This window comes from Sus scrofa, chromosome 2, assembly GCF_000003025.6.
Source record: "Sus scrofa isolate TJ Tabasco breed Duroc chromosome 2, Sscrofa11.1, whole genome shotgun sequence".
Classification (NCBI taxonomy): domain Eukaryota; kingdom Metazoa; phylum Chordata; class Mammalia; order Artiodactyla; family Suidae; genus Sus; species Sus scrofa.
The window spans coordinates 55,821,278-55,843,923 of record NC_010444.4 but is presented as its reverse complement, the minus strand read 5'-3'; the positions used below and the strand labels follow the sequence as shown (position 1 = coordinate 55,843,923).

Here is a 22,646-nt window from a genome sequence, read left to right as displayed (position 1 = left end):
ATGACCTCATGACCTCAACATATCCATCTTGAGTCAAATCACCTTGCTTCTTCTATGTCTTTCTCATTCTCCCCCATCTCAGAGGTGACAGGGTAGGGATGGACCATGCTTGAGATATTACTTCTAATCAATTCCTTAAGCTACAGATTTGCCACCTCCAAGACATGTTTTGCAAAAATCATAGCATGTGCAGTCACTATAAGACTCCCTGAACTGGGCCAGATATTTATTTAAATACTTTGAATTTTTGTTGGTCTATAGATCTATCATTGTTATACACTAGTTTTCAAGTATTTCCCATTTTCTTATCTACCCATTTCTTTATCATGAGCTAATTAACAGGAGGTGGAAAAAAATAAAGTTTAGAAAAAGATTTGAAAAAATCATTGTGCCGCGTAAGGATAAGAAGGTCATGGGGTAGTTTAGAAAATAATGGAAGGAAGGAGCTAAGCAATTCTCCAAATTTACTGACAGTGAAAACATGAGTAGGCTCCAATGAGGTATGCTATGAGGGATTTCGTGAGAAATGATCGTTTTGCTAGGAGGCCAAGGTTAGTAGAAGGTTAATTTTAATCTTGAGGTTGAGGGTGTCTGAGTTGCAACTTTTCACTGGGAGTAGCTCATTTAGCCTCTTGAAACCAAGCCAGCGGATAAAACCCATCTCGTGTCTGTGGGGATCCTCCCTGTTGTGCCAGACCACCAGAAGAGATAGTGCTGGCAGCGAGGAAGGCAGCTGCTATCAGCCGGGCCATGCAAGGCGCGGAGGGCCATGGCCTCAGGGGCGCCTGGAGAGCGGCTGTGCGAGGAGGCCAGGTGCCCTGTGTGCCTGGATTTCCTGCAGAATCCAGTCAGTGTGGACTGCGGCCACAGCTTTTGCCTCAAGTGCATCTCTGAGTTCTGCGAGAAATCGGACAGCGCACAGAGTGGCCTCTATGCCTGTCCACAGTGCAGAGGTCCGTTCAGACAGGAGAACTTCCGTCCCAACCGGCAGCTGGCCAGCCTGGTGGAGAGCGTGAGGCAGCTGGGTCTGGGAGCGGGACCCTCGAGTTCGCGCCTGTGTGTAAAGCACCATGAGGAGCTGACCCGCTTCTGCAAGGAGGACCAGGAGGCGCTGTGCTGGGTCTGTGACACAACCCCAGAGCATAGGAGCCACCACACAGAGCCACTGCAGGAGGCCGCCAGGTGCTACCAGGTGAGAGGTGCTAACCATGGCAGGCAGAGAGCCATGATTTCCTGACTCTGGAAATGCTATTCTAAAACAGAGCTGCCAGCTGAGTCACAGGTTTTCAAAATGCCTTGCTAGAGACAAAGCCAAGTGATATTTACCAGATCTGAATGACCCAGCACCCTCCTCACCCTCTGCCCTTATGGCTCACATTCAGCTTGTGGTCTTCTCGCCTTTGCTCCATGGTAACCGCATCTTTTGAGACCCCTGTTCAGGAAGCAAACATACAATTATTTTAGACTGCCACTGCCCTTCTCTCCCGTGAAACTTTCCCTGGTCATTTATTTTCCTGCTGGTCTTTGTTTTCTGATATTGATGGTCTGGGTTTCACAGCTAGGGCTCTGGTGTGAAGGGCTGTGTTGTCCTGGTTCTTAGTTACAGTGTACATTGGTACTGTAAACACTTCCTAATGACTATCATTTATATAATGTTTTTCTTTTGCATAGAGTTTATCTCTATGTTCATTAATATTGTCACCAAAACAGCCTTTATGTTTGAACATTTGCTAAGAATAGTGTCCAGCTGGGCACTAGGCTCTAATCAACTTTAGAGACTGACAATACTGAGGTAGGAATCCAGTAGCTGAGCCCTTCTCTATTCAACACATATTTGTGGACTTATTATGTGAGCATTTTCAAGGAAAAGGTGACTCATACTGAAGTATCTGGCATCTTTGAAACTCTGTGAATAGGATTCTCCCTCCTGGCGCTGATCAAAATTTTTTTGATATATTCTGAAAACATTTAAATTTCCAGTATCTGGAACAGCTGCTAGCATAAAGGAGATTAAAGCCATCTTTATTCTACTAATATTTATGTAAAGTACTATTACAATGACATGAAGTACAAATATTAACTTTCAAAAATAATATTATCATTATAAATAATACCTTTATTATTATTATTATTATTTTGTTTTAAATCTATCATTGTAATATTTTTCCCTCAACTTCCCTCTGGGCCTACCAAAAATATCACTATTAGTTTTTCTTCTTGATTTTGGTTGTCTTCCACAAAATTCAGGTGCTAGCTACTTTCTAGCTAGAATTTGCCTTTTTTTCCATTATTAATTATCTTTTTAATCTGGAAGGTACCCTACAGTGCATGGATACTGTCATATTTCTAAGGAATTTCTCTCTATTGCAGTAGCCCTTCAACTAAATATCAAATAAACGTCTTCTAAACTCCTTAGTCCATCAATCAAGACTTTTGAGGACCCTAAATTCTCTTACTGTAGCTCTTGTTTTAACCAATTATTCCACCCAGCAAAACAAGCCTAATCACTGCTGTCTCCAAACATGTCACGACTTTTTATTTCCTTGCTTTTGCTTACAATTTTTTTGTTTGTTTCTAAGTGTCAAGGTGTTCTATTCCTTCCAAACACTAAAATAAACTGCTACTTTCTTCATCTTGTTAAAAGCCTCCATGGATTCTACTGCTATTTTATGTGTTCTACATTAGACTATTATCTCTAAAAAAACAATTGATGTATAGGACTTATTGAATGACTCTGAGAAGAGTTAGAAGAGTTTTAAGACATATGCATTCTATCTTTTTATATGCCCTCCATAAATAAAAGATATGTGTTTATCTCTTGCAGAGGTTCTAGGATTGAAAAGAAATTTAGTTTTTATTAAATTAAAAATAATAAAAACTAAATTATTTTTCTACCCCTTTTAAAATTTACGACATTCTTTATTTCTTTCTCATTTAATATGTACTAACTTAAAAGGTTTATTATGGCCAAATAATAACAAATACACTTCTGATTACAAAGTAATAAATAACTTTAAGAAATTGAAATAGAATATTAATAGGATCACTTTTCAACCAGGCACTAGAAGAAGAAATTTTATTTATTGAATATATTTTCACTGGCCTCTGCCTAGTTTTTGTATATTCATTATAAACACTTTTACTTTTCAAAATCGGTGTCAGTTTATATAGAACATACTTATTTTAATTTTCTTTTACATTATGAATTTCTTATCATTACATAGTCTGCCACATCTTATTCAAATTCCATCCTGTGAAAATAATATTTTTCTTACTCCACTATTTTTAACATTTTGGTTAGTTACAGTTTTACTATTTAAAGTATAGTAAGCACAAGTTTGATGGTCTAGTGGTTGTCACTGCTAGGATTTGGTGTTTTCACTTCTGTGGCTTGAGTTTGATCCCCGGTCTGGGAACTTCCATGTGCCACAGGTGCTGCCAAAAAAAAATTTTTAAGTAATAATAAAAAAAATAAAAATGGCAAAACAAAATTATCATACTTCTAAAAAGTATATAGTTAACACTTTTAGATAAATATTTGATTATATCTGTCATCAACATTTAAAAACATATGTATATTTAGGAGTTCCTGTTGGGGTTCAGGGGTAACAAACCCAACTAGTATCCATGGGAAAGGGGGTTTGATTCCTGGTCTTTCTCAGTGGATTGAAGATTCAGCATTGCTGTGAGCTCTGATAGAGGCCAGCAGCTACAGCTCTGATTTGACCCCTAGCCCTGGAACTTCAACATGCCACAGGTGCAGCCCTAAAAAGACTAAAAAAAAAAAAAAAAAAAAGTATGTATGTTTAGCAGTTATTAATAAGGTCAAACATTTCTATATGCTTTTGTGGGCCTGTTCTAGCTGATCTCTGTATTCCCCCCAACACCTGGTCAATGTTAAGTACTGTATGAGGGTATCTGTAATAGCCACAGACTATCTTCCTAAACAGGTAAAGCTTCAGATGGCCCAGGAGCTTGTGAGGAACGAGATGGAGGAAGCTTCGACTCAAGAGGCTAATATAGGGAAGAAAACTGTCATTTGGAAGGTAAGAGAATATTGGGGATTCAAAAAGGTAGCCTATCTGAAGGATAGAAATTAGATCGTTAAATAATTTTTCTACCCTGTTCACTATTCCAGCATTTTTGTTCTGGTTCACAAGGAAAACATCTTGGGGAGTTCCCAGGTGGCACAGTGGGTTAAGGATCCAGTGTTGTCACTGCTGTGTCACTGCAGTGGTGCGGGTTGATCCTTGGCCCAGGAACTTTGCCTGCCACGAGAACAGTCAAAAAAGAAACAAAAAACAAAAAACAAAAACAAAACTATCTTAGTATCACCCTGGATCACCCTGCACCCTTGAATTATATTATACAGCTGTGTTATTTTTATCTCCATTAACACTACCTGAATCCAAATTAGCTTTACTGACCTTGAACTTACTGTAATTCTGCATCACACAGAACAGATGTCACTACTAGTGTAGGAAATATATATTTGTTGGATGAATGAAATACTGAGTATTCCACAGCATTTATATATATGAAATATAATCTAATAGTCATCATCTTACAAAGAGGAAAATGATCTGAATTTTCAGTCTCTTTTCAGCAATCCATATATTTTCTCTTTTCTTCACCACATCAACTTTTTTTCTGACCTATTTATCCACACAGGGATACACACAAAAACACACAGAGTGGTTCTGGGGCAGTGTTGCCTTCCAAAGAGATATTTTGCAATATCTGTAGATATTTTTGATTGTTGCAACTGGAAAAGGGTAAGTGTGTTACTGACATCTCATGCAGAGAGCCCAGGAATATTGCTGAACACCCTACAATGCACAGGGTAGTCTCCCTTTTCCCCCAAAAAATTACAACAAAAGATCATCTGGTCAAAAAAAATGGGGTCCTACTGGGAAATATATTCAATATCCTGAGATAAAGCACAATGGAAAATAATATTAAAAAGACTGCGTGAGTATGTATGGCTGAATCACTTTGTTATACAGCAGAAATTAACACAACATTGTAAATCAACTCTACTTCAACAACCATAAAAAGAATCACCTGGTAAATCTCAACAGTGTCAAGCCTGAGAAACTCTATATAGAAATCACATAGGTGTTTAACTTATCTAATATGTATTGTAACATAAATAGAATTTATTTATAAAATATTTCTTTTCTCTGTCCTCCTCCAAGGAGTCCTTTTTCTCTAATTGTTTTCTTTATCTTTGTATTCCTTTCCTCTTTTTTTTTTTTCAAAAATTTTGACTTGTACTGGCTATATTGTTCTCCAGTGATATATTTTCCCATAGCTGTACATATTATAAGTAAATTTATTTGTTATTGACATTTATTGGTCAGTTTGTTCCTTTTAGCCTAGTAATCCAAGTTAATTGTCTTTAATCCTGACTTGACGAAAATTTACAAAATTAGAAACTCCAGGAGCTCCCATTACGGCTCAGGTTCAATCCCTGGCTTTGCTCAGTGTGTTAAGGATTGGGGTTAACAAGAGCTTCAGCACAGGCCACAGATGTGGTTCAGATCCTACGTCGTTGTGGCTTTAGCATTGGCTGACAGCTGCAGCTCTGATTCGACCCCAAGCCTGGTAGCTTTCTATGCCGCAGGTGCTGACTAAAAAGAAAAGAAATAAAATAAATCTCCACATCTGAACTCTGGGTTCCTTAATTTTTGAACCCTCCACTGATTATTCTAAAGTAAAGATGATTCTAAGATCCTTGTTCTAAGTCGAGAAAACTTTCATGATTCTTACCTTTGGGAATATATCCAAATAACCCAAAGGCAATAAGCACAGGCTTAAAAAAATCAACTCTAAATTTCGTGAAAATGCTTAGCCTTTCATATTTGTAGATATAATTGTAGTACTCAAAAGGGTAATTGAGAAAACAATGAATTGCAACTAAAACCCTTCTCACCATGTCATTCCTCATGACACAAATATAGTTCCACTTTTTTTCAGTGACTGAGTCATTAGCACCACTTGTCAATAGCACAGCCTGCAACATGAGGAACGGGAGAAAATTCAATGAGTTGTACCTTTCAGATCAGAATATGGAATTCACAGTTGGTTGATTTTAAAGATGTCAGGATTATATGGTTGAGTTGTTTAGGAAGTGGGAAAAGGAGGTAGAAAAAGGAAACTGAAGGAAGAAGTAGAGTCATGATATTTGATGAAAACCATTATTAGAATTTTTTTAAAGCTGATAGCTTATGTTCTTTAATTGAACAAACTATTAAAATGTTTAGTAATGGACCAGAGAATGCAAAATGTGAAGAGACTATGGGAGGATAATTTGCCTCTTACACTTAGTTTAAAGGTAGTTTTTCAAATTCTGTATCAAAGTATGATCCTTAGGTCAATTAAAAAAATTATAGATGTGGGATTTGGGTAGAAATCAGGATCACTTCCCTGAATCTCTGCAATAAGTCGACCAAAAATCATTTATTTTTTTGGCCCTACTGAGAATGTATACATGATTACCACATTACTAAGAAATATTTTCTAATATCTAAACTTTTTTGCACTAACATTTAGAAACCCAGGTCTCATTAATCTCTCTTCATAATTCTGGTGTTTCCAAACAGTTAACATTCCAGAAACAACTCTGATAGTAAATTTTAATCTCTGTTTTCCAACTATTCTGTGCTAGTCACTCTGCTCAACAGGTTAATCAATATTTAATTCTAGACCTCACCTGAGGTTCTGGCAACTGGGCACTTACCTCTGCACCCACCTTCCCAGGAACGTGTACAGCCTGCCACTGCCGCAGGTCCAACAACTGGGCACCGACCTCTGAGCCTGCCTTCTGGGGAGCGCACACAACCCACTGTCACCTCTGAGGGTCCTGTGACCAAGCTCAGACCTCTGCCTCCATTTCCCCGGAAGCACAGGCAGCCTGCAGCCAGTGCCACCAAGGGGCCCAAGGTGGTGCATCAACCTCTGTGCCCTCCTTCCCGCAAGTTTATCTGGCCAGCCACCACTGCTGAGGGTATCCCAACCAGGAACCGACCTCTGCCCTCATCTCCCTGGGAGCACATACAGCCCACTGCCACCTTTGCTGAAGGTCCTGGGACCAGGCACCAATCACTACCTCTGTCTCCCCAGAAGCACGTGCGTCCCACCACAGCTTCAGGTCTCACAACTGGATACCCATCTCTGCACCTTCCTTCCCAGGATCTCCGGAGACCAGCCACCATTGCTGAGGGTTCCATGGCTAAAAGCAGACTACTGCCTCCATCTCCCAGAAAGCACAAGTGGCCTGCTCCTTGTGCCACCAAGAAGCCTATGGTGGTGCATCAACCTCTGTGCTTGCCTTCCAGGGAGCTTGCAGGGCCAGCCACCACTGGTGAGGGGCCCGTGACCAGACGCCCACCTCTGCCTCCAACTCCCCCGGTGTTTGCACAGCTGACTGCTGTTGCTGAGGGTCCCACAACTGGACGCCAACCCTTGCCCCCACATCCCTGGGAGTGTGAGCTGCTGCCACCACTGAGGGTCCCCCGCCAGGCACCAACATCTGCCCTAGCCACCACAGGAGTGCACGTGGACCACCACCAATACCACAGAGGGTCCTGCGAGTGAGTGACATCCACTGGCCACTGTCAGGGTCCAGGAGGGGTCCTACAAGCCATTTCCACCTCCCTCGGGTATTCCATCCCTAACTGACACCACTGCACTCTAGGAGGGGTCATGCAAGCCATTGCCACCTGGCTCCTAGACTCCACCTCTAGTCACCACCTGGCTCCAGCAGGGGTTATGAGACACAGCTGCTCTCATCATATGCTCTGAGTGAGCACACATAAGCCACTACTACCAAGAAAGCCAGGACTGGGCACCAGCTGCTACATCTGCACACCTTCTATCAAGGGGATAATGGCACACACTGAGGAAAGAGGTGACAAGTACCCATGCTAAAAAGCCCTGTGACTAGGGAGAAAGATCTGTAATCTCTCCTTCCAATTGCATGAACCATGGATGCGACAACTCCACTTTCAGCCCTATAAATTCAGTGCTGGTGAAACATCTGAAAAGACAACAAGTGCTCCCATAGCTGAGACAGGTCTGGCTTTAGAAGCTGTGGACTTTTGGGAATGTACATGTGAGGGCTGGACCAGGCCAGAATCTGAGCTGACTCCATAGCTCCCACAGCAGGCCCAGGTGCACAAATACTGCAGTCCTGAGTCTTGACCTCAGTGCATCTGTGCCAGTGACTTAGTGGAAACGGCGCCAAAGAGATATCAGGGCCAATTACTGACATGCCCACAGTTAAAGTAGAACCAAGACAGTGACAAGAGCAGTGTACTTTGTGAGCCCAAACACTGGGTAAAATGTGACACAACAGAGAACACTCACAGGTGAGCAGCTCCAGCAGAAGAATACTCAGTGGCTCCTTTCCCAGTGTGAGTGCTGCAAACCCACCTATTTCACACTGATGATCCGAAACATAGCTCAGAAGCAGATCTTGGGGACTCTACTCCAAGAACTAGGGAGCAGGCCCTGCCATTACAGGCCTGTGATAACCACAGACAAAACAGGAGTTCCTGGTCAATGCCCACTGCAGGATCTTGTCACTGCAACATCAATCACATATCCTATCAAGGGGCTAAAATTCAGAATACAGTGAGAAGAAAGGTGGCAAGGAGCCAAACTGAAAACAGCCCTTTCACCAAAAATATATTAAATCCAGACGGGCTGCATAAAGTCATCCAGAGCTTGCAGTTACCTCTAAACATGCCTCTTGACAAGGTTCAGCCCACCTGAGGTACAAAACCCAGCTCCACGCACCATTGCAAGGAAGCAGTTCCTCATACCAGGAAGCCTGAACAAGACCCTGGACCAAACTTACCCACAAGGGGAAGACCCCTGAAGCATGAGGAAATAAAATCCTCCAGCCTGCAGAAAGGTGACCATACACATAGAAAGTTAGACAAAGTGAGATGACAAATTATTTCAGATGGAAGAACCTGATAAAAACCCACACTATCACTGTTTGCAGATAACATGATGCTAAAGATAGAAAGTCTTAGAGATTCTATCAGAAAACTACGAGAGCTCATCAGTGAATTCAGTAAAGCTGCAGGGAAAATCATAAACAGAAATTAAAGAAAGTCTCATTTGCAATCACATTAAAGAGAATAAACTATGTAAGAATAAACCTACCTAAAGAGACAAAACACCTGTACTCTGAAAACTATATGACACTGATGAAGGAAACTGAGGATGATACAAATCAATGGATGGATATATCATGCTCTTGGATCAGAAGAATCAATATTGTCAATGACTGTACTACCCAAGGCAATCTATAGATTCAGTGCAATCACTCTCAAGATGCCAATGTCATTTTCCACAGAACTAGAACACGTTTTTTTAAATTTGTATGGAAACACCAAAGACCCCAAATACCCTAAACAATCTTGAGAAAGAAAAACTTCATATTAAACTACAGTTCTACAGTCATCAAACCAGTGTGGTACTGACCTGAAAACAGAAATATAGAGCAGTGGAATAGGATTTAAAGCCCAGAAATAAACCCACACACCACCTATAATTAATTAATCTATTACAAAGTAGGCAAGAATACACAATAGATAAAAGAAAATCTCTTCAATAAGCAAAGCTGGGAAGACTAAACAGATACATGTAAAATAATAAAATTTAAACACTAACTCCATACACAAAAATAAACTCAAAATTGATTAAAGACATGAATATAAGACCAGATACTATAAAACTCACAGAGGAAAAGATATGCAGAACACTCTTTGACATAAACCACAATATCTTTTTGGATCAACTTCCTTGAGTAATAAAAATAAAAATAAACAACTGGGAACAAATTAAACTTAAAAGCTTTTGCATGGAGAGGAAGCCATAAACAAAATGAAAAGACAAGGAACTTGAGAAAATCTTTTCAAATAAAAGTACCCAAAAGGTATTAATCTCCAAATTATACAAACATCTCATTCAGCTTTATACCAAAAAACCCCCACAAACCCTGTCAATGAAAAATGTTCAGAATATCTAAATAAATGTTTCTATAAAAAAGACAGATGGCCAAATGCAGATGAAAAGATACTCAACATCACTAATTACAAGATAAATGCAAATCAAAACTGCAATGTGGTATTACCTCACACCTGTCAGAATGGACATTGTCAAAAAGTCTACAAACAATAAATGCTGGAGAGGGTGTGGGTAAAAGGGAACCCTGCTATACAGTTGGTGGGAATGTAAATAGGGGCAACTACTGTGGAGAACAGTATGGACATTCCTTAAACAACTAAATGTAGAACTACCACATGATCCTCAATCCCACTCGAGCACATATCTGGAGAAAACAGTAATTTGATAAAGTACATGCATCCCAATGTTCACTGCAGCACTATTTACAATACTCAAGACATGAATACAAACTAAATTATGTTCATCAACAGAGGATCGAATAAAGAAGTTTATATATGTATATGTATATTTTATATATATATATTATATATATATGGATTATTACTCAGCCATAAAAAAAGAATGAAATAATGCCTTTTGCAGCAACATGGATGGACCTAGAGATTATCATACTAGGTGAAGTAAGTCGGCCAAAGAAGGATAAGTATATGAGATCGCTAATATGTGGAATCTAATAAAAATGATATATAAGTACTTATTCACAAAGCAGAAACAGAATCAAAGATTTTGAAACTAAACTTATGGTTGCAAAAGGGTAAAGTTTGGGGGAAGGGCTAAATTGTGAATTTGGGATTAGCATACTCACACTATTATATGTAAAATTGATAAGTTATAATGACCTATTGTACAGCACTGGGAAATCTCAGTACTCTGTGGTGGCCTATATGGGAATGGAATCTGAAAAAAAAATGCATATATGTATATGTGTAACTAATTCACTTTTTTTTGTACAACTGATGCTGATGCTGACAAAATATTGTATGTCAATTATATTCCAATAAAATTTTTTTTAAGATTTAATTCTATTTCCCATATTTTTCTTTTCCCTCATTTTATATATAATACTGAAACTTGAATATGGAAGTACCTTGCCAATCAGTCCATGGAAATGGGAATACAAATACAAATCTTTCTCAAACTCTGAGTTTGAAAACTCTACCAGGTCACTTCTCTTGAGTAGTCTTATGTTAAAATGAATTTGTTTATAGAATTACGGAGGAGATCTCTCCAGATATTGCCTTCTCCAGTTTCATCATCCCCTATATGAAAGTGGAGGCCAGAAACTCTGCCCTAGTCACTGATGGTTTGATGTGTCCCTCCAGGAGAAAGTGGAAATACAGAGGCAACGCTTCAGGTTGGAGTTTGAAAAGTATCGTGGCTTCCTGGCCCTGGAGGAGCAACTGCAGCTTAGAAGACTGGAGGAGGAGGAGCGAGCCACCCTGCAGAGACTGAGAGAGAGCAAGAACCAGCTGGTTCAGCACAGCAGGGCCCTGAAGGAGCTGGCAGAAGAGCTGGAGGAGAGATGCCAGCGCCCACCCCTGGGTCTGCTAGAGGTAAGGGGCTTGGGGGGTGAGGAGGGACAGATGTGAGGCCAAGGGGACAGACAACAGCTTTCAGAGACAAAATCCTTAAGCATTTATACTCTTTAGGAAAAGGGTACCATAGAATTTACTTGGAAAGCATCTTAATTCTCAATCCTAGCATCAGAATCTGCAGGGACCCTAGCAAACAATACAAAATAGTTCACACCACGGACAGACACTGAAGTATTTTTAAAGCTAAAATTAATGCCATGATTTACTCAGATTAAGCAGAAAAAAGCAATCTATGCTATGCTGCCTGAAAAGCATTTCTTAAAATCTCACAATCTGTCAATGATGGTATTGCTGTATTTCAGTGAAGGCCAATTGAAAAAGTCTGTTAACTGGTTTTAGTGTCAGTAGCCAAAAGTATGAGTACTGTTTTAAATTGTCCTTTGAAATTTGCATGTTAATTTTTAAGGAAAATTTTAATTTTTTAGCCCATTCCAGTCATAGCGGGGAGGGCTTACTTGGACTCTATGCAGCTTGCCCACAATATATTTGAGATTATAGAGCAGACAAATAAGAAACGGAAATGGAAATATTTCTTTCTAATATTCTTTGAAGGCATTAAATCCCAAGTGAATTGAGAGAGTCATCATTGTTGCAGGATGCATGTTATCATCATAATATTATCATATCATCACTACAGTACAGATTTTCTGGGCACACTTCATTGTATTTCATCCCCAAAGATACATTTAGGAATTTCTAAACTAAGTAATTCATATCCTCATACTAGTACTGTGACCAAATATCATTGGCCACAGAGTGGGGGTCATTAAATGAATGAATTTACAGAGCACTTATATTTAATTTATCCCATTTTGTCTTCTATATATCTATACATCAATAAATATTATTATTATTATTATTATTATTATTATTGCTATGCCCACTTCTTAGTGGGAAAACTGAGTTTCAGAAAGGATTATATTTTTAAAATTTCAGACAGTAAACAAAACAAGAACTTTGACATTTTCAATAATATTCATTTGTGTCATCTTACTATATCTCAAAAAACAATTTATGTAAAAATGAACATTTATTAACACTGAATAAGGTGAAGAATGTTTTGTAATACAAATCTATATTCTCAATTTTTTTTTTATTTTTATAATCACTTTTCCCTTTTTCCCTCACTACCAACAAGCTGCACTTTAGGGATTTTCTTGCAGCATAACAGGTTACGTGTCCAGCATTGTCACTGCAGTGACTTGGGTTGCTGCTGTGGTGCAGTTTCTATCCCTGGCCTGGGAACTTCCACATGCCACAGATCCAGTCAAAATAAAAACTAAAAACAAACAAAAAAGCTAGTTTTTACCCTCAGTGGCCAAAATACAAGGTCTGACATTCTCACAAAAAGTAAAGCTAAATATTTATTTCCCTGTTTTCATGTCAGAATTAATCTGACAGATGGCTATTTTTACAGGGAGAGAGGAAATGCAATGCAAGTGATTTAGTTAATAATCTACTTTGAAGTAAAACTTTGCTATCTGCTTAGGTAGCTTACTACCATATGAATTAATAGATATGGTGTGTTGGTTTAGATAATGAGGGATTTAAGGTTTTCTTACAGGGACATGGAGAGTAACTTTTTATGTCTATACCTTTCACTGTTTCTCAAATAAATTCTGCAGATATTTAGAATCGATGTTTACCTAAATTCCACTTACAAAATGTAACTCTTTATTAAGGTATCTAAACATCAGAATTATCAATTCAGAAAATAGTTAAACCAACAGATATTACAGTAATTTACCTAAACTTTCTGTGGTCTGATTTTATTTTAAGAGAGGCAAACTGATTATATTTATTTAAATTAATGAGAACAGTCAACAACAGGCTGTTTTTAGCTTTTATTAAGAATGAATTGTGCCTCCTATAGTTTTATCTTAATAGTTAATGGTTTCCAATAATTCCTAAAGAGCTGTTCATGGCTCATCTTCAAACTGTCAAAAGCAGTTCAGAGGTCAACTGACATTTGCTTGTGTTTCTCTTTCACTTTCAGGGTGTGGGAGGAGCCTTGAACCGGTATGTTTACTTTCTGAAGCAGAGAATGGGTTGGGAGAGGCTGGGGAGGTTGGTAGATAATTCTACTGAAAACTATGGGTTCTGTGCTCTTCTCAGAAGTAAGAGTGTCACACGACTGGAGCCAGAGATCATTCCCATGGAGTTGAAGACAATGTGTCGCATCCCTGGGATGAGGGAAATGTTGAGAAAGTTCCAAGGTAGGCTGCACTTTAGAGCATAAAGAACTATGACATTTGGAATTTGTCTGTTGTTGCAGTTTGTTACTGTACCAGTCAGGCTACAGTAACAAACAGAATCCAAATGTCAGTGGCTAAAATCAGCAAGGTTTTGTTTTGAGATCATGTTATTGGTTTATGAGGATTGTGGAGTCTTTAATTTCAAATAATGGGAACCCATGCTGAGAGAACCCCACTTCCTTCCTGTTGTTGGAAGCCATGGCAAAGGTGAAGGTCATAGTGAATCATGCACTGCTCCTAAATGCATTCTTGCTAAAGTGGCACACATGGCTTCCTTGAAGATTCTATTGGTGGAAGCATGTCACATGGTCATGCCAGACTATAAGAGGGGAAGGGAGATAGTACTGTGACTAGAAGAGTATTGGGATACTTGTGAATAGTCCTAAAGAGTATCAGATTCAATGATACTTATATAGGCTACATTTGATTACAACAGTGGGCTTGAAAATGACATTAGCCGTGACATAAATAACATTAGTTCTAATCAATCTCTGTTTACTTTTTCATACAATCCTAAAAAAATATGTAGTTTCAAGGACTAAATGAAACAGTTGAAAACAGAAAAACAATCATCAATAAATGAAAGAATTGCAGTGTGTCAAATAATACAAGGTTTGGATTATTTTATTATCTGTCAAATTGATGAATTGCTTAATTTAGAAAGTCAATAAAGCCAAAATATTTCAGTCAGTTATTTTTATGTAGGAATAACTGTGTTATTATAAGTAGTTTGTTTAGTCAGTTTATGTTGTTTTTTAAACAGTATAGAATTAATTTTTATTTCTTTTTATATGCAGTTTATACCAAGTAATTACAACTGATTATGGCTAAATATTGATTTTATTACTTACCGGGAAACTGCTTTGTTCCATGATGAGAAAACCCATTTTATCAATCCTGTTCAATGATTTAATACATGTTCAGATGGGCAGATTAATATATACTAACTGCATGAAATGTTGCAAGTTATTACACTTCATAATCAGTGTGTTCATTGTCCCATATATTTTTACTGAACTTGATAGTTAATTAACCAACTCCTCAAACATTGTGTATTTTATGTCAACCATCCTTCAAAGCTTTCAATATAAAATTGAAGAGTAACATCAAAAATCTTAGAAATCTAGAGCTTCAGGTTGCCAATATTTACTTAAATTATGTAAAATACACAGAAAGTTAGAAGATGATGCAAAATATTGAAAAAAAATAGTGTTGCCAGAAGTTTTGGGGTTAAGGCATCAAATTTTGAAATTGATGATCAAGGAAGACTTCATTCAGTAGAAGGTACTTAGCAAATATCTGATCTGGACAAAAGAATTTTAGTCAGAAGAAATTAGTGCACAAGGCCTGAAACAGAATATGGAAGACTTATTCCAGAAGCTATGAGGAGATCTGTATGGCTGTGGTGGAGTGAGAGGATGAGTTGGAGAGGCCAAGAAAAATTCAAGTAGTGCAGACCTCAATAGGCAGGCCACTGTGAGTGGGATGCTTTGCCTCTGAATGAAATAGGACATCAATTAAAAGTTATAATAGAGGAAGAGAATGATTGGATCAATATCTTGTGGGCATCACTTGGTATACTTTATTGAGAATAGCTTACAGAGGGTCAGGGCTTTGTGTGGGAAAGCCCATTAGGAACCTTTGCAAAAAAATCAATCACATAGGACTGTCTACTGGACTAGGGTAGAAGGACTGGAGGGGCTGAGAAATGAACAGAATCTTGGTATAAATTAAAGGCAGAGCTGTCAAGATCTGTTGTTGGATTAAATATAAGGCATCAGAAAGGGAGAAAATTCGTGAGTGATTCCAAGGTTTAAATCACCAGAACTGGCCAATGAAATTGCTGTTTTTATTAGCAGGTAAAGATGCAGGTGAGGCAGAAAAAGGGAATTGGATTTTGGACACAACCCAATGTTGTGATGAATGTTAAATATCCAAATGTTGATGTCAGGTAGGCAGATGAAGTTTTAAGCATATGAATTTTTAAGCATAAGATGAATTTTTAAGCATATGAATGGAATTTAATTAAAGCAATGAGCCTGCCAGCCCAAGAACACATCAAGAGTGAATTGAGAAAGAGGGAGAAGGTCCCTGTTGAGATCATTGGCTTCTCCAGTAGCAATGAGGGAAAAGAGGAGGAGAAAACAGTAAGGAGACCAAGAAGATATGGCCAGTGGAGAGGGAGAGAAAGCATGATGACTGGTGTCTTTGGGAAAGAGAAGTGAATGTTTTCAGGACAAAGGTTTCTCAACAGTGTTAAGTGTTACAGAAGAGTCATTTAAGGTAAATTCTAATGACTGATCATTTATCAGTGCCTGGGCCACAGGGAAGAGGGAGCAGTTTTGTTAGTGTTTTGTTCTATCTTGGTGAGCAACTGAGTTAAATGTAGAAGAGATCAGGAGAAGAATTGGAAATAAATGTATTAATAATTGTTTCACAGGTTTATTTTCTTGTAAAAGGAGCAAATAAGTATGCTAGGGTGGGAATGATGTATCAAGGCATGACATATATTAAATAGACCTGACAAAATTCTCTGCAGACACACTTTTCAGTTCCAAAGTTTAGAAAAATCACACAATCTCTTGGACTTTAAGTATCCTCATTTATAACATGAGGATGATAATAGCACCTTGAGGGTGGTTACATGGCATGGCCAGATAATGAACTCCATATGTGACCCACTCAGGTTTGAGCATCAATAATAGATAGCTAGAAATGGTTTAGAGACAAATAAAAGAAACAGTCATCATATTAGAGGTTATTATTATATACATAATAAAATATGATTGATGAAATTTACTATATTTTAATGTTTACCCAAAAAAGACATTGAATATTTTATAGTCTCCCTTCTTCACTGAGGTAACTTCATAAGTAGATGCATTTATTAAGCATATATATAAAAAAATTCATATCAATCTCACTGGGTCTTCACAGCATCTATTGTTTCTATTGTTACATAGCAAATCACCACAAACTTAGCCACTTAAAGCCACATCCATTTATTAATTCACAGTTCTTCAGATCCAGTGCCCACATGGGATCAGCTGACTTCTCTGCTTAGGGTTTCATAAATCAACATCAAAGTGTTGACCAACCTGGGCTTCTCTAAAGGGTCTGGGGAAGAGTCCTTTTTCAACCTTACCCAGTCTGTTAACACATAAAGCAGTTCCTTGAAGTTTTAGGACTGAGATCCCCATCTCCTTTCTGATTATCTGTTGGAGATCACTTCCTTTTCTCCTCCACTGTGGCCCACTCCATCTTCAAAGGCAGCAAGGAAAATGAAATCCAAATTTTTCTGATTTTCCCTTTTGCCATCAACTTAATAACCAAAGAACCTCGCTAACTGTAAAGGGTAATAATTTCCTTCTTGTCACATTGTATAACACAATCATGAGAGTCCCACCAGGGTCTGAAGGTCATGAGGCTCATCTTAGAATTCTTCCTGGTAGGAAGATTTGAAGTGGTGTATTTTATATTAATGAAATCTGCCTATAGGGTTTGAGAAGAAAAAAAAATATCCCAAGGAGTTGTAAGTTTTATTTGAAATGTGGATCTTCCAAGGAACATCACAGTGCTTTGGATAGAGATAAAAAGGACTCTAAATGGTTATGCACTAGGTTTGTCTTATCATCAATGCTTATGTTTTCATCGAGGCAGTAATTAGTCCTGGGTTATACAGATGTAGCAGTGAAATATATCCAAAGCAACGAAGCATATACTCATCGACCTGCAAGGTGACACACTTGTTTTGTTATCTTCAGTTTTTAGAGAATGAGAAACAATGTGACAGTTCTCATTATCACCAACAGTTTCCTAAGTTTTCACCAATCATTTCTGTTCTTTTTACATGTTCCACAAAATTCTCTCCACAGTTGACATAAAACTGGATCCTGCCACGGCACATCCTAGCCTCCTCTTGACTGCTGACCTACGCAGTGTGCAGGATGGAGAACTGTGGAAGGATGTCCCCAACAACCCTGAGCGATTTGACACATGGCCCTGTGTCCTTGGTTTGCAGAACTTCTCATCAGGGAGGCATTACTGGGAAGTTGTGGTAGGAGAAAGAGCAGAGTGGGGATTAGGTGTCTGTCAAGACACAGTGTCAAGAAAGGGAGAAACCACACCATCTCCTGAGAATGGGGTTTGGGCCTTGTGGCTACTGAAAGGGGGTGAGTACATGGTCCTTGCCTCCCCATCAGTGCCTCTTCTCCACCTGGAACGGCCACACTGCATTGGGATTTTCTTGGACTATGAAGCAGGTGAAATTTCCTTTTACAACGTCACAAATGGGTCTTATATCTACACATTCAACCAACTGTTCTCTGGTTTTCTCCGACCTTATTTTTTCATTTGTGACACAACTCCTCTTATCTTGCCACCTTTGACCAAAGTGGAGTTAGAAAATTGGGCATATAGGGGTCATTTGGATGATCCTTCCTAAAATTCTGTTCCTGGGATACTCCCTAAGCCTAGCAAAGTTTCCTAGAGTAGAATGGAGCATATGAATGTGTGAAGGCTCAACAGATGTCCCCATAGGTCAGCAGTTTACTCCTTGTCACTATGGAAATTTTCCCATAGGGGAAAAAGAGAAAAATATAAAGCATTTGCATTTGGATGAGGATTGTATGGTATAATAATTTTAGAAATGGACCAGTCTCATCACTTTTCCACAAATGACTCCATTATGTTTCTTATTTTTTACATTATTTAAAGTATTATTGATTTACAACATTGTTCCAATTTCTGCTGTACAGCAAAGTGACCTAGTAATATATATATATTACTATATAAAATGTAGTGCGTGTGTGCGTGTGTGTATTATTTTTCTCATATTATCTTCCATTATGTTCTCCCAAGAGATTGGATGTAATTCCCTGAGCTATTCAGTAGGACCATGTTGTTTATCCATTCTAAATGTAATAGTTTGCATATAGTAACCTCAAACTCCCCATTCATTCCACTTTCTCCCCCTCCCCCTTGGCAACCACAATTCTGTTCTCTACTTTCTTGATAAAGTTTTCTTTAAATGAATGGAAGTCGTATTCAACAAGATATTTATCAATTTAATGTCTCATTCCTCTTAACATCCCTTCAGTGTCTTCCATATATTAAAAATTATAAATGACAGTTCATAAATTATTCAAAATAGTCCAATATTGTCCTAGCATCAGATCCATCATTCTCTTTCTCCTTCACCTTATTTTCCTTCTTTTCTTCTTATTCTCTCTTCTTTCTCTCTCTCAGTCTTTCTGCCTCTACATCTTTCTCTCTCTCACTTTTTTTTCTTTTTATTGCTTCATTTATTATTTTGCTTTATACCTCTTATGGTTCAACCTTCCATTTCCTTCTAGGTTAATATATCACAGAACCATCCCTTTATATTCATGATTCCTATGACTAATCAATCACTCTTTAAATCGTCTTTACTCAGGGGTGAGTTTTTGAGAATGATGAAATCCATTCCTCTGATTGTAACATTGCTGAATCTTGTGCTATACCCCTTGCAACTTCTTCATTATCTTTGGATACAGTTTTTATTAATTTAAACTTGACTTACAATATTGTGTTAGTTTCAGATGTACAGCATGGATATATTTTTTAGAATAGAAATTCCTCAGAATTCTGACTCAATTAGTTATTTGCCCTAGCTATATACTAGTTTTAAGTCTTCAAATAACCCCTCTGCCTCTCAGTCTCAGCTATTTAGTGTGATTCCTGTACCTGGAACAATGGAACAATGATATTGACCTCACAATGTTTTGGGAATTAATTAAGGTTGTGGTTTATGTGATGGGTTTAAATTCAACTTTATTATTTAAATATAATATAAAAATGACCATAAAAATGAAATAATGATAATATTTGACTAATTTTTAAGGTTTATCCTATACATGTTCAACAAGATTATTAAAAATTATTGAAAGATAATTTCACTACTATCTTTCTCTATATCTATGTCTGATAAGCAATTTCTAACCACATACTAAAATGCTTAAGTAGGAGTTCTCATTGTGGTTCAGAGGGTTAAGAACCCAATGTTGTCTCTGTGAGGATGTGGGTTTGGTCCCTGGCTTTGCTACATGGGTTAAGAATTTGTCATTGCCATGAGCTGCGGTGCAGGCCATAGATGTGGCTCGGATCCAGTGTTGCTATGGCTGTGGCGTATGTTCAGCTGCAGCTCTGATTTGACCCCTAGCCTGGGAACTTCCACATGCCACATGTGTGGCCCTAAATAAATTAATTAATTAATTAAGAAAATAATATGCTTAAGTGCTAAGTGTTTAAATGCTAAATAATCATGAAGGAATATAAAGTTGATATAACATCATTCTGATAATTATCTGCCAAGTCTTTAATCCTCCACTTTAACTCTACCTTGAATTTTCAGGAGTTTTCTCTTCCAGAGATTTCTTTGAATAAAATCTTTTACATTCTTTGCAATAATATTACTTAGTTTTCTTTCTATATTTCTGACATATTTCTTTTCAGACTTATTGAATTTGGAGGAGCATTATGGAGTATAATAATTTTAGAAATGGAGAAACTTCATCAATGTCTCCACCTATTTTTCGATGATGCCTTGTATTAAACAAAGCTTTTTGTACCTTCATGTTTGATACATTTATGTTTAATCATGAGCAAACCATTCTCCTCTCTGTCTCTTTTAGAAACAGAGAAAATAATAATGTCCCCTTACTTCCTTTTTGTTAATACTTTATACACCATGCATGCACTAAGCCTTTTCCATTCATGATCTAAATAGGAAACAGGCTCAAACCCTGGGTCTCCATACATGCTTCCCCATCAGCAAAGCTTAAATGGGGCCTGGAAACTTAGTGTAACACCTGAGTATTCATGTTGCTATAGCATTTCATGACAGGAGTCATGATGGAGAACATATACTCAGAGCAGTAGGGCTCCTTTCCCATAAGGATCAAGAAGGACAGGGTCACTGGTCTAAGATCATGTCACACCTGGAGGTTCCACCTATTCAACAGGACAAGGAAGCCTCATGGGCTCAGGCCTTTCACTCTCTTCAAAGGATAAAAAGGAAATCCCAAGAATATCACCTCCCCACCAAGAAAGCTAACATCCTAGTCTCCACTGTCTTCCTTTAACACTGTTATCTCATTGTACAACAGACTCCCAGACTCAGGAATATCTGATCACTTGTTCCTTCTCTGACTCTGACATCCTTTCCCTTACTTCACTTTTTATTCTTCTCCATTTATCCTGGCTTCCTGACTGGGTTTACATTAGGCACTTCTTGCCCTCGGGCCTTTCTGCCAGCTGTGCCCACTACCTGCAATTTCCTTTGCCCAGATTTCTTTTTAATTCATTCCCTTTCTTTTTTAAGCATGCTCAAATCCATCTTCTCAGTGAGAACCACACAATCTGACCCATGCCAAAGCCCTCTCACCCTCCCATTCCCCTTCACTGGGTCTAATGGAGGCACTTTCCTTCAATATAGTGCTTATCAATTTCTAATGTATTATATTGTTATTCTATTTATGGGGTTTACTTTTTCCAATTTTGGTTTTTGTTTGTTTTTTGCTTTTGCCTTTTCTGGATAGAATGTAAGCACCCTGAGGGGAGGGACCTTTGTGTATTGATAATGATATGTTTGCCATATTTCAAACACCCCAAGTACTGCTTTGTGTGTGGCTATCATTCAGTGCCTATTTGTTGTATAAATAAATGGTTAACTTTTGGCAGGGGGAGTTAAGTGATGGACCTGAAAATATTTTGTGAAATATGACATAATAGTATTATTACTATTATTATTAATATAAAATAATATAGTGGTATTATTACTATTATTGCTCAAGCATTGGCTCCATTGAACCTCCTGTAGCTTTGATTCCTTATGAAAAAACAGCAGTGTCTTTGATTTATGCATTGCTTTGTTTGCAGTCTCTATGCCAATTCTCTTACTCACTAGGAGTTCAGAGAATGTTACATAAAATTATATGTACTAAAAATATCTTCTTAGGTCAGTCCTCATAAACATAAACAAAAATAAAGCAATGGGACCTAATCAAATTTAAAAGCTTTTGCATAACAAAGGAATCCATTCAAAAAATGACAATCTCTGAATGGGAGAAAATAATCTCAAATGCTGCAACTGGCAAAGGCTTAATATCTAAAATATGAAACAACTTATACAACTTAATAGCAAAAAAAAAAAAATCAAAAAATGGGCAGAAGACTTGAATAGATACTTCTCCAAAGAAGATATACAGATTGACAACAAGCATATGAAAAAATACTCAACAAAACTAATTAAGGCAATGCAAATCAAAACTACATTGAGGTACCACTTCACACTGGTCAGGATGGCCATCATTACAAGTCAATAAGTCACAAATGCCAGAGAGGGTTGTAGAGAAAATGGAACCCTCCTAGACTCTTGTTGGGTATGTAAATTGGTACAACCGCTATGGAAAACAATATGGAGGCTGCTCAGAAAATGAAGTATATAATTACTGTATGACCCAGTGATGCCACTCTTTGGCATATATCTGGACAATACTTTCATCAAAAAAATGCATGCACCCCTACATTCATTGCAGCACTGTTCACAATAGCTAAGACCTGGAAACAACCTAAATGTCCATTGACAGATGAATGGATTAAGAAGATGTGGTTTATATACCCAATGGAATACCACTCAGCCATAAAAAAGAACAAAATAAGGCCATTTTCAGCAACACAGATGGTACCAGAGATTCTCATACTAAGTGAAACAAGTCAGAGAGACAAATACCATATGATATAACTTATATCTGTAATATAGTATACAGTACAA

The 22,646-nt window shown here is 37.9% G+C and overlaps 1 protein-coding gene across 2 annotated transcripts; it reads left to right on the top strand.

Moving 5' to 3' along the window:
* Positions 1-21,563, top strand: TRIM58 (tripartite motif containing 58). Of its 2 annotated transcripts, XM_021083395.1 has the most exons (6): positions 1-1,192; positions 3,951-4,046; positions 11,307-11,537; positions 13,576-13,598; positions 13,695-13,795; positions 17,710-21,563. In XM_021083395.1, the coding sequence occupies exons 1-6, from the start codon at positions 770-772 to the stop codon at positions 18,276-18,278; spliced, it is 1,443 nt and encodes a 480-aa protein (XP_020939054.1). In that variant the 5' UTR covers positions 1-769; the 3' UTR covers positions 18,279-21,563. The 2 variants fall into 2 exon arrangements, with proteins under 2 accessions (XP_020939054.1, XP_020939055.1); XM_021083396.1 differs by lacking the exons at positions 11,307-11,537; positions 13,576-13,598; positions 13,695-13,795; positions 17,710-21,563 and adding an exon at positions 6,763-9,311 and having other exon boundaries at positions 704-1,192.

What these genes read in the sequence shown, in the direction of transcription:
- TRIM58 (XM_021083395.1), top strand. Translation starts at nt 770, where the DNA reads ATGGCCTCAGGGGCGCCTGGAGAGCGGCTGTGCGAGGAGGCCAGGTGC. An exon ending in AGAAAACTGTCATTTGGAAG is followed by an intron (nt 4,047 to 11,306) that starts GTAAGAGAATAT and finishes GTGTCCCTCCAG; the next exon opens with GAGAAAGTGGAAATACAGAG. An exon ending in GTGGGAGGAGCCTTGAACCG is followed by an intron (nt 13,599 to 13,694) that starts GTATGTTTACTT and finishes TGCTCTTCTCAG; the next exon opens with AAGTAAGAGTGTCACACGAC.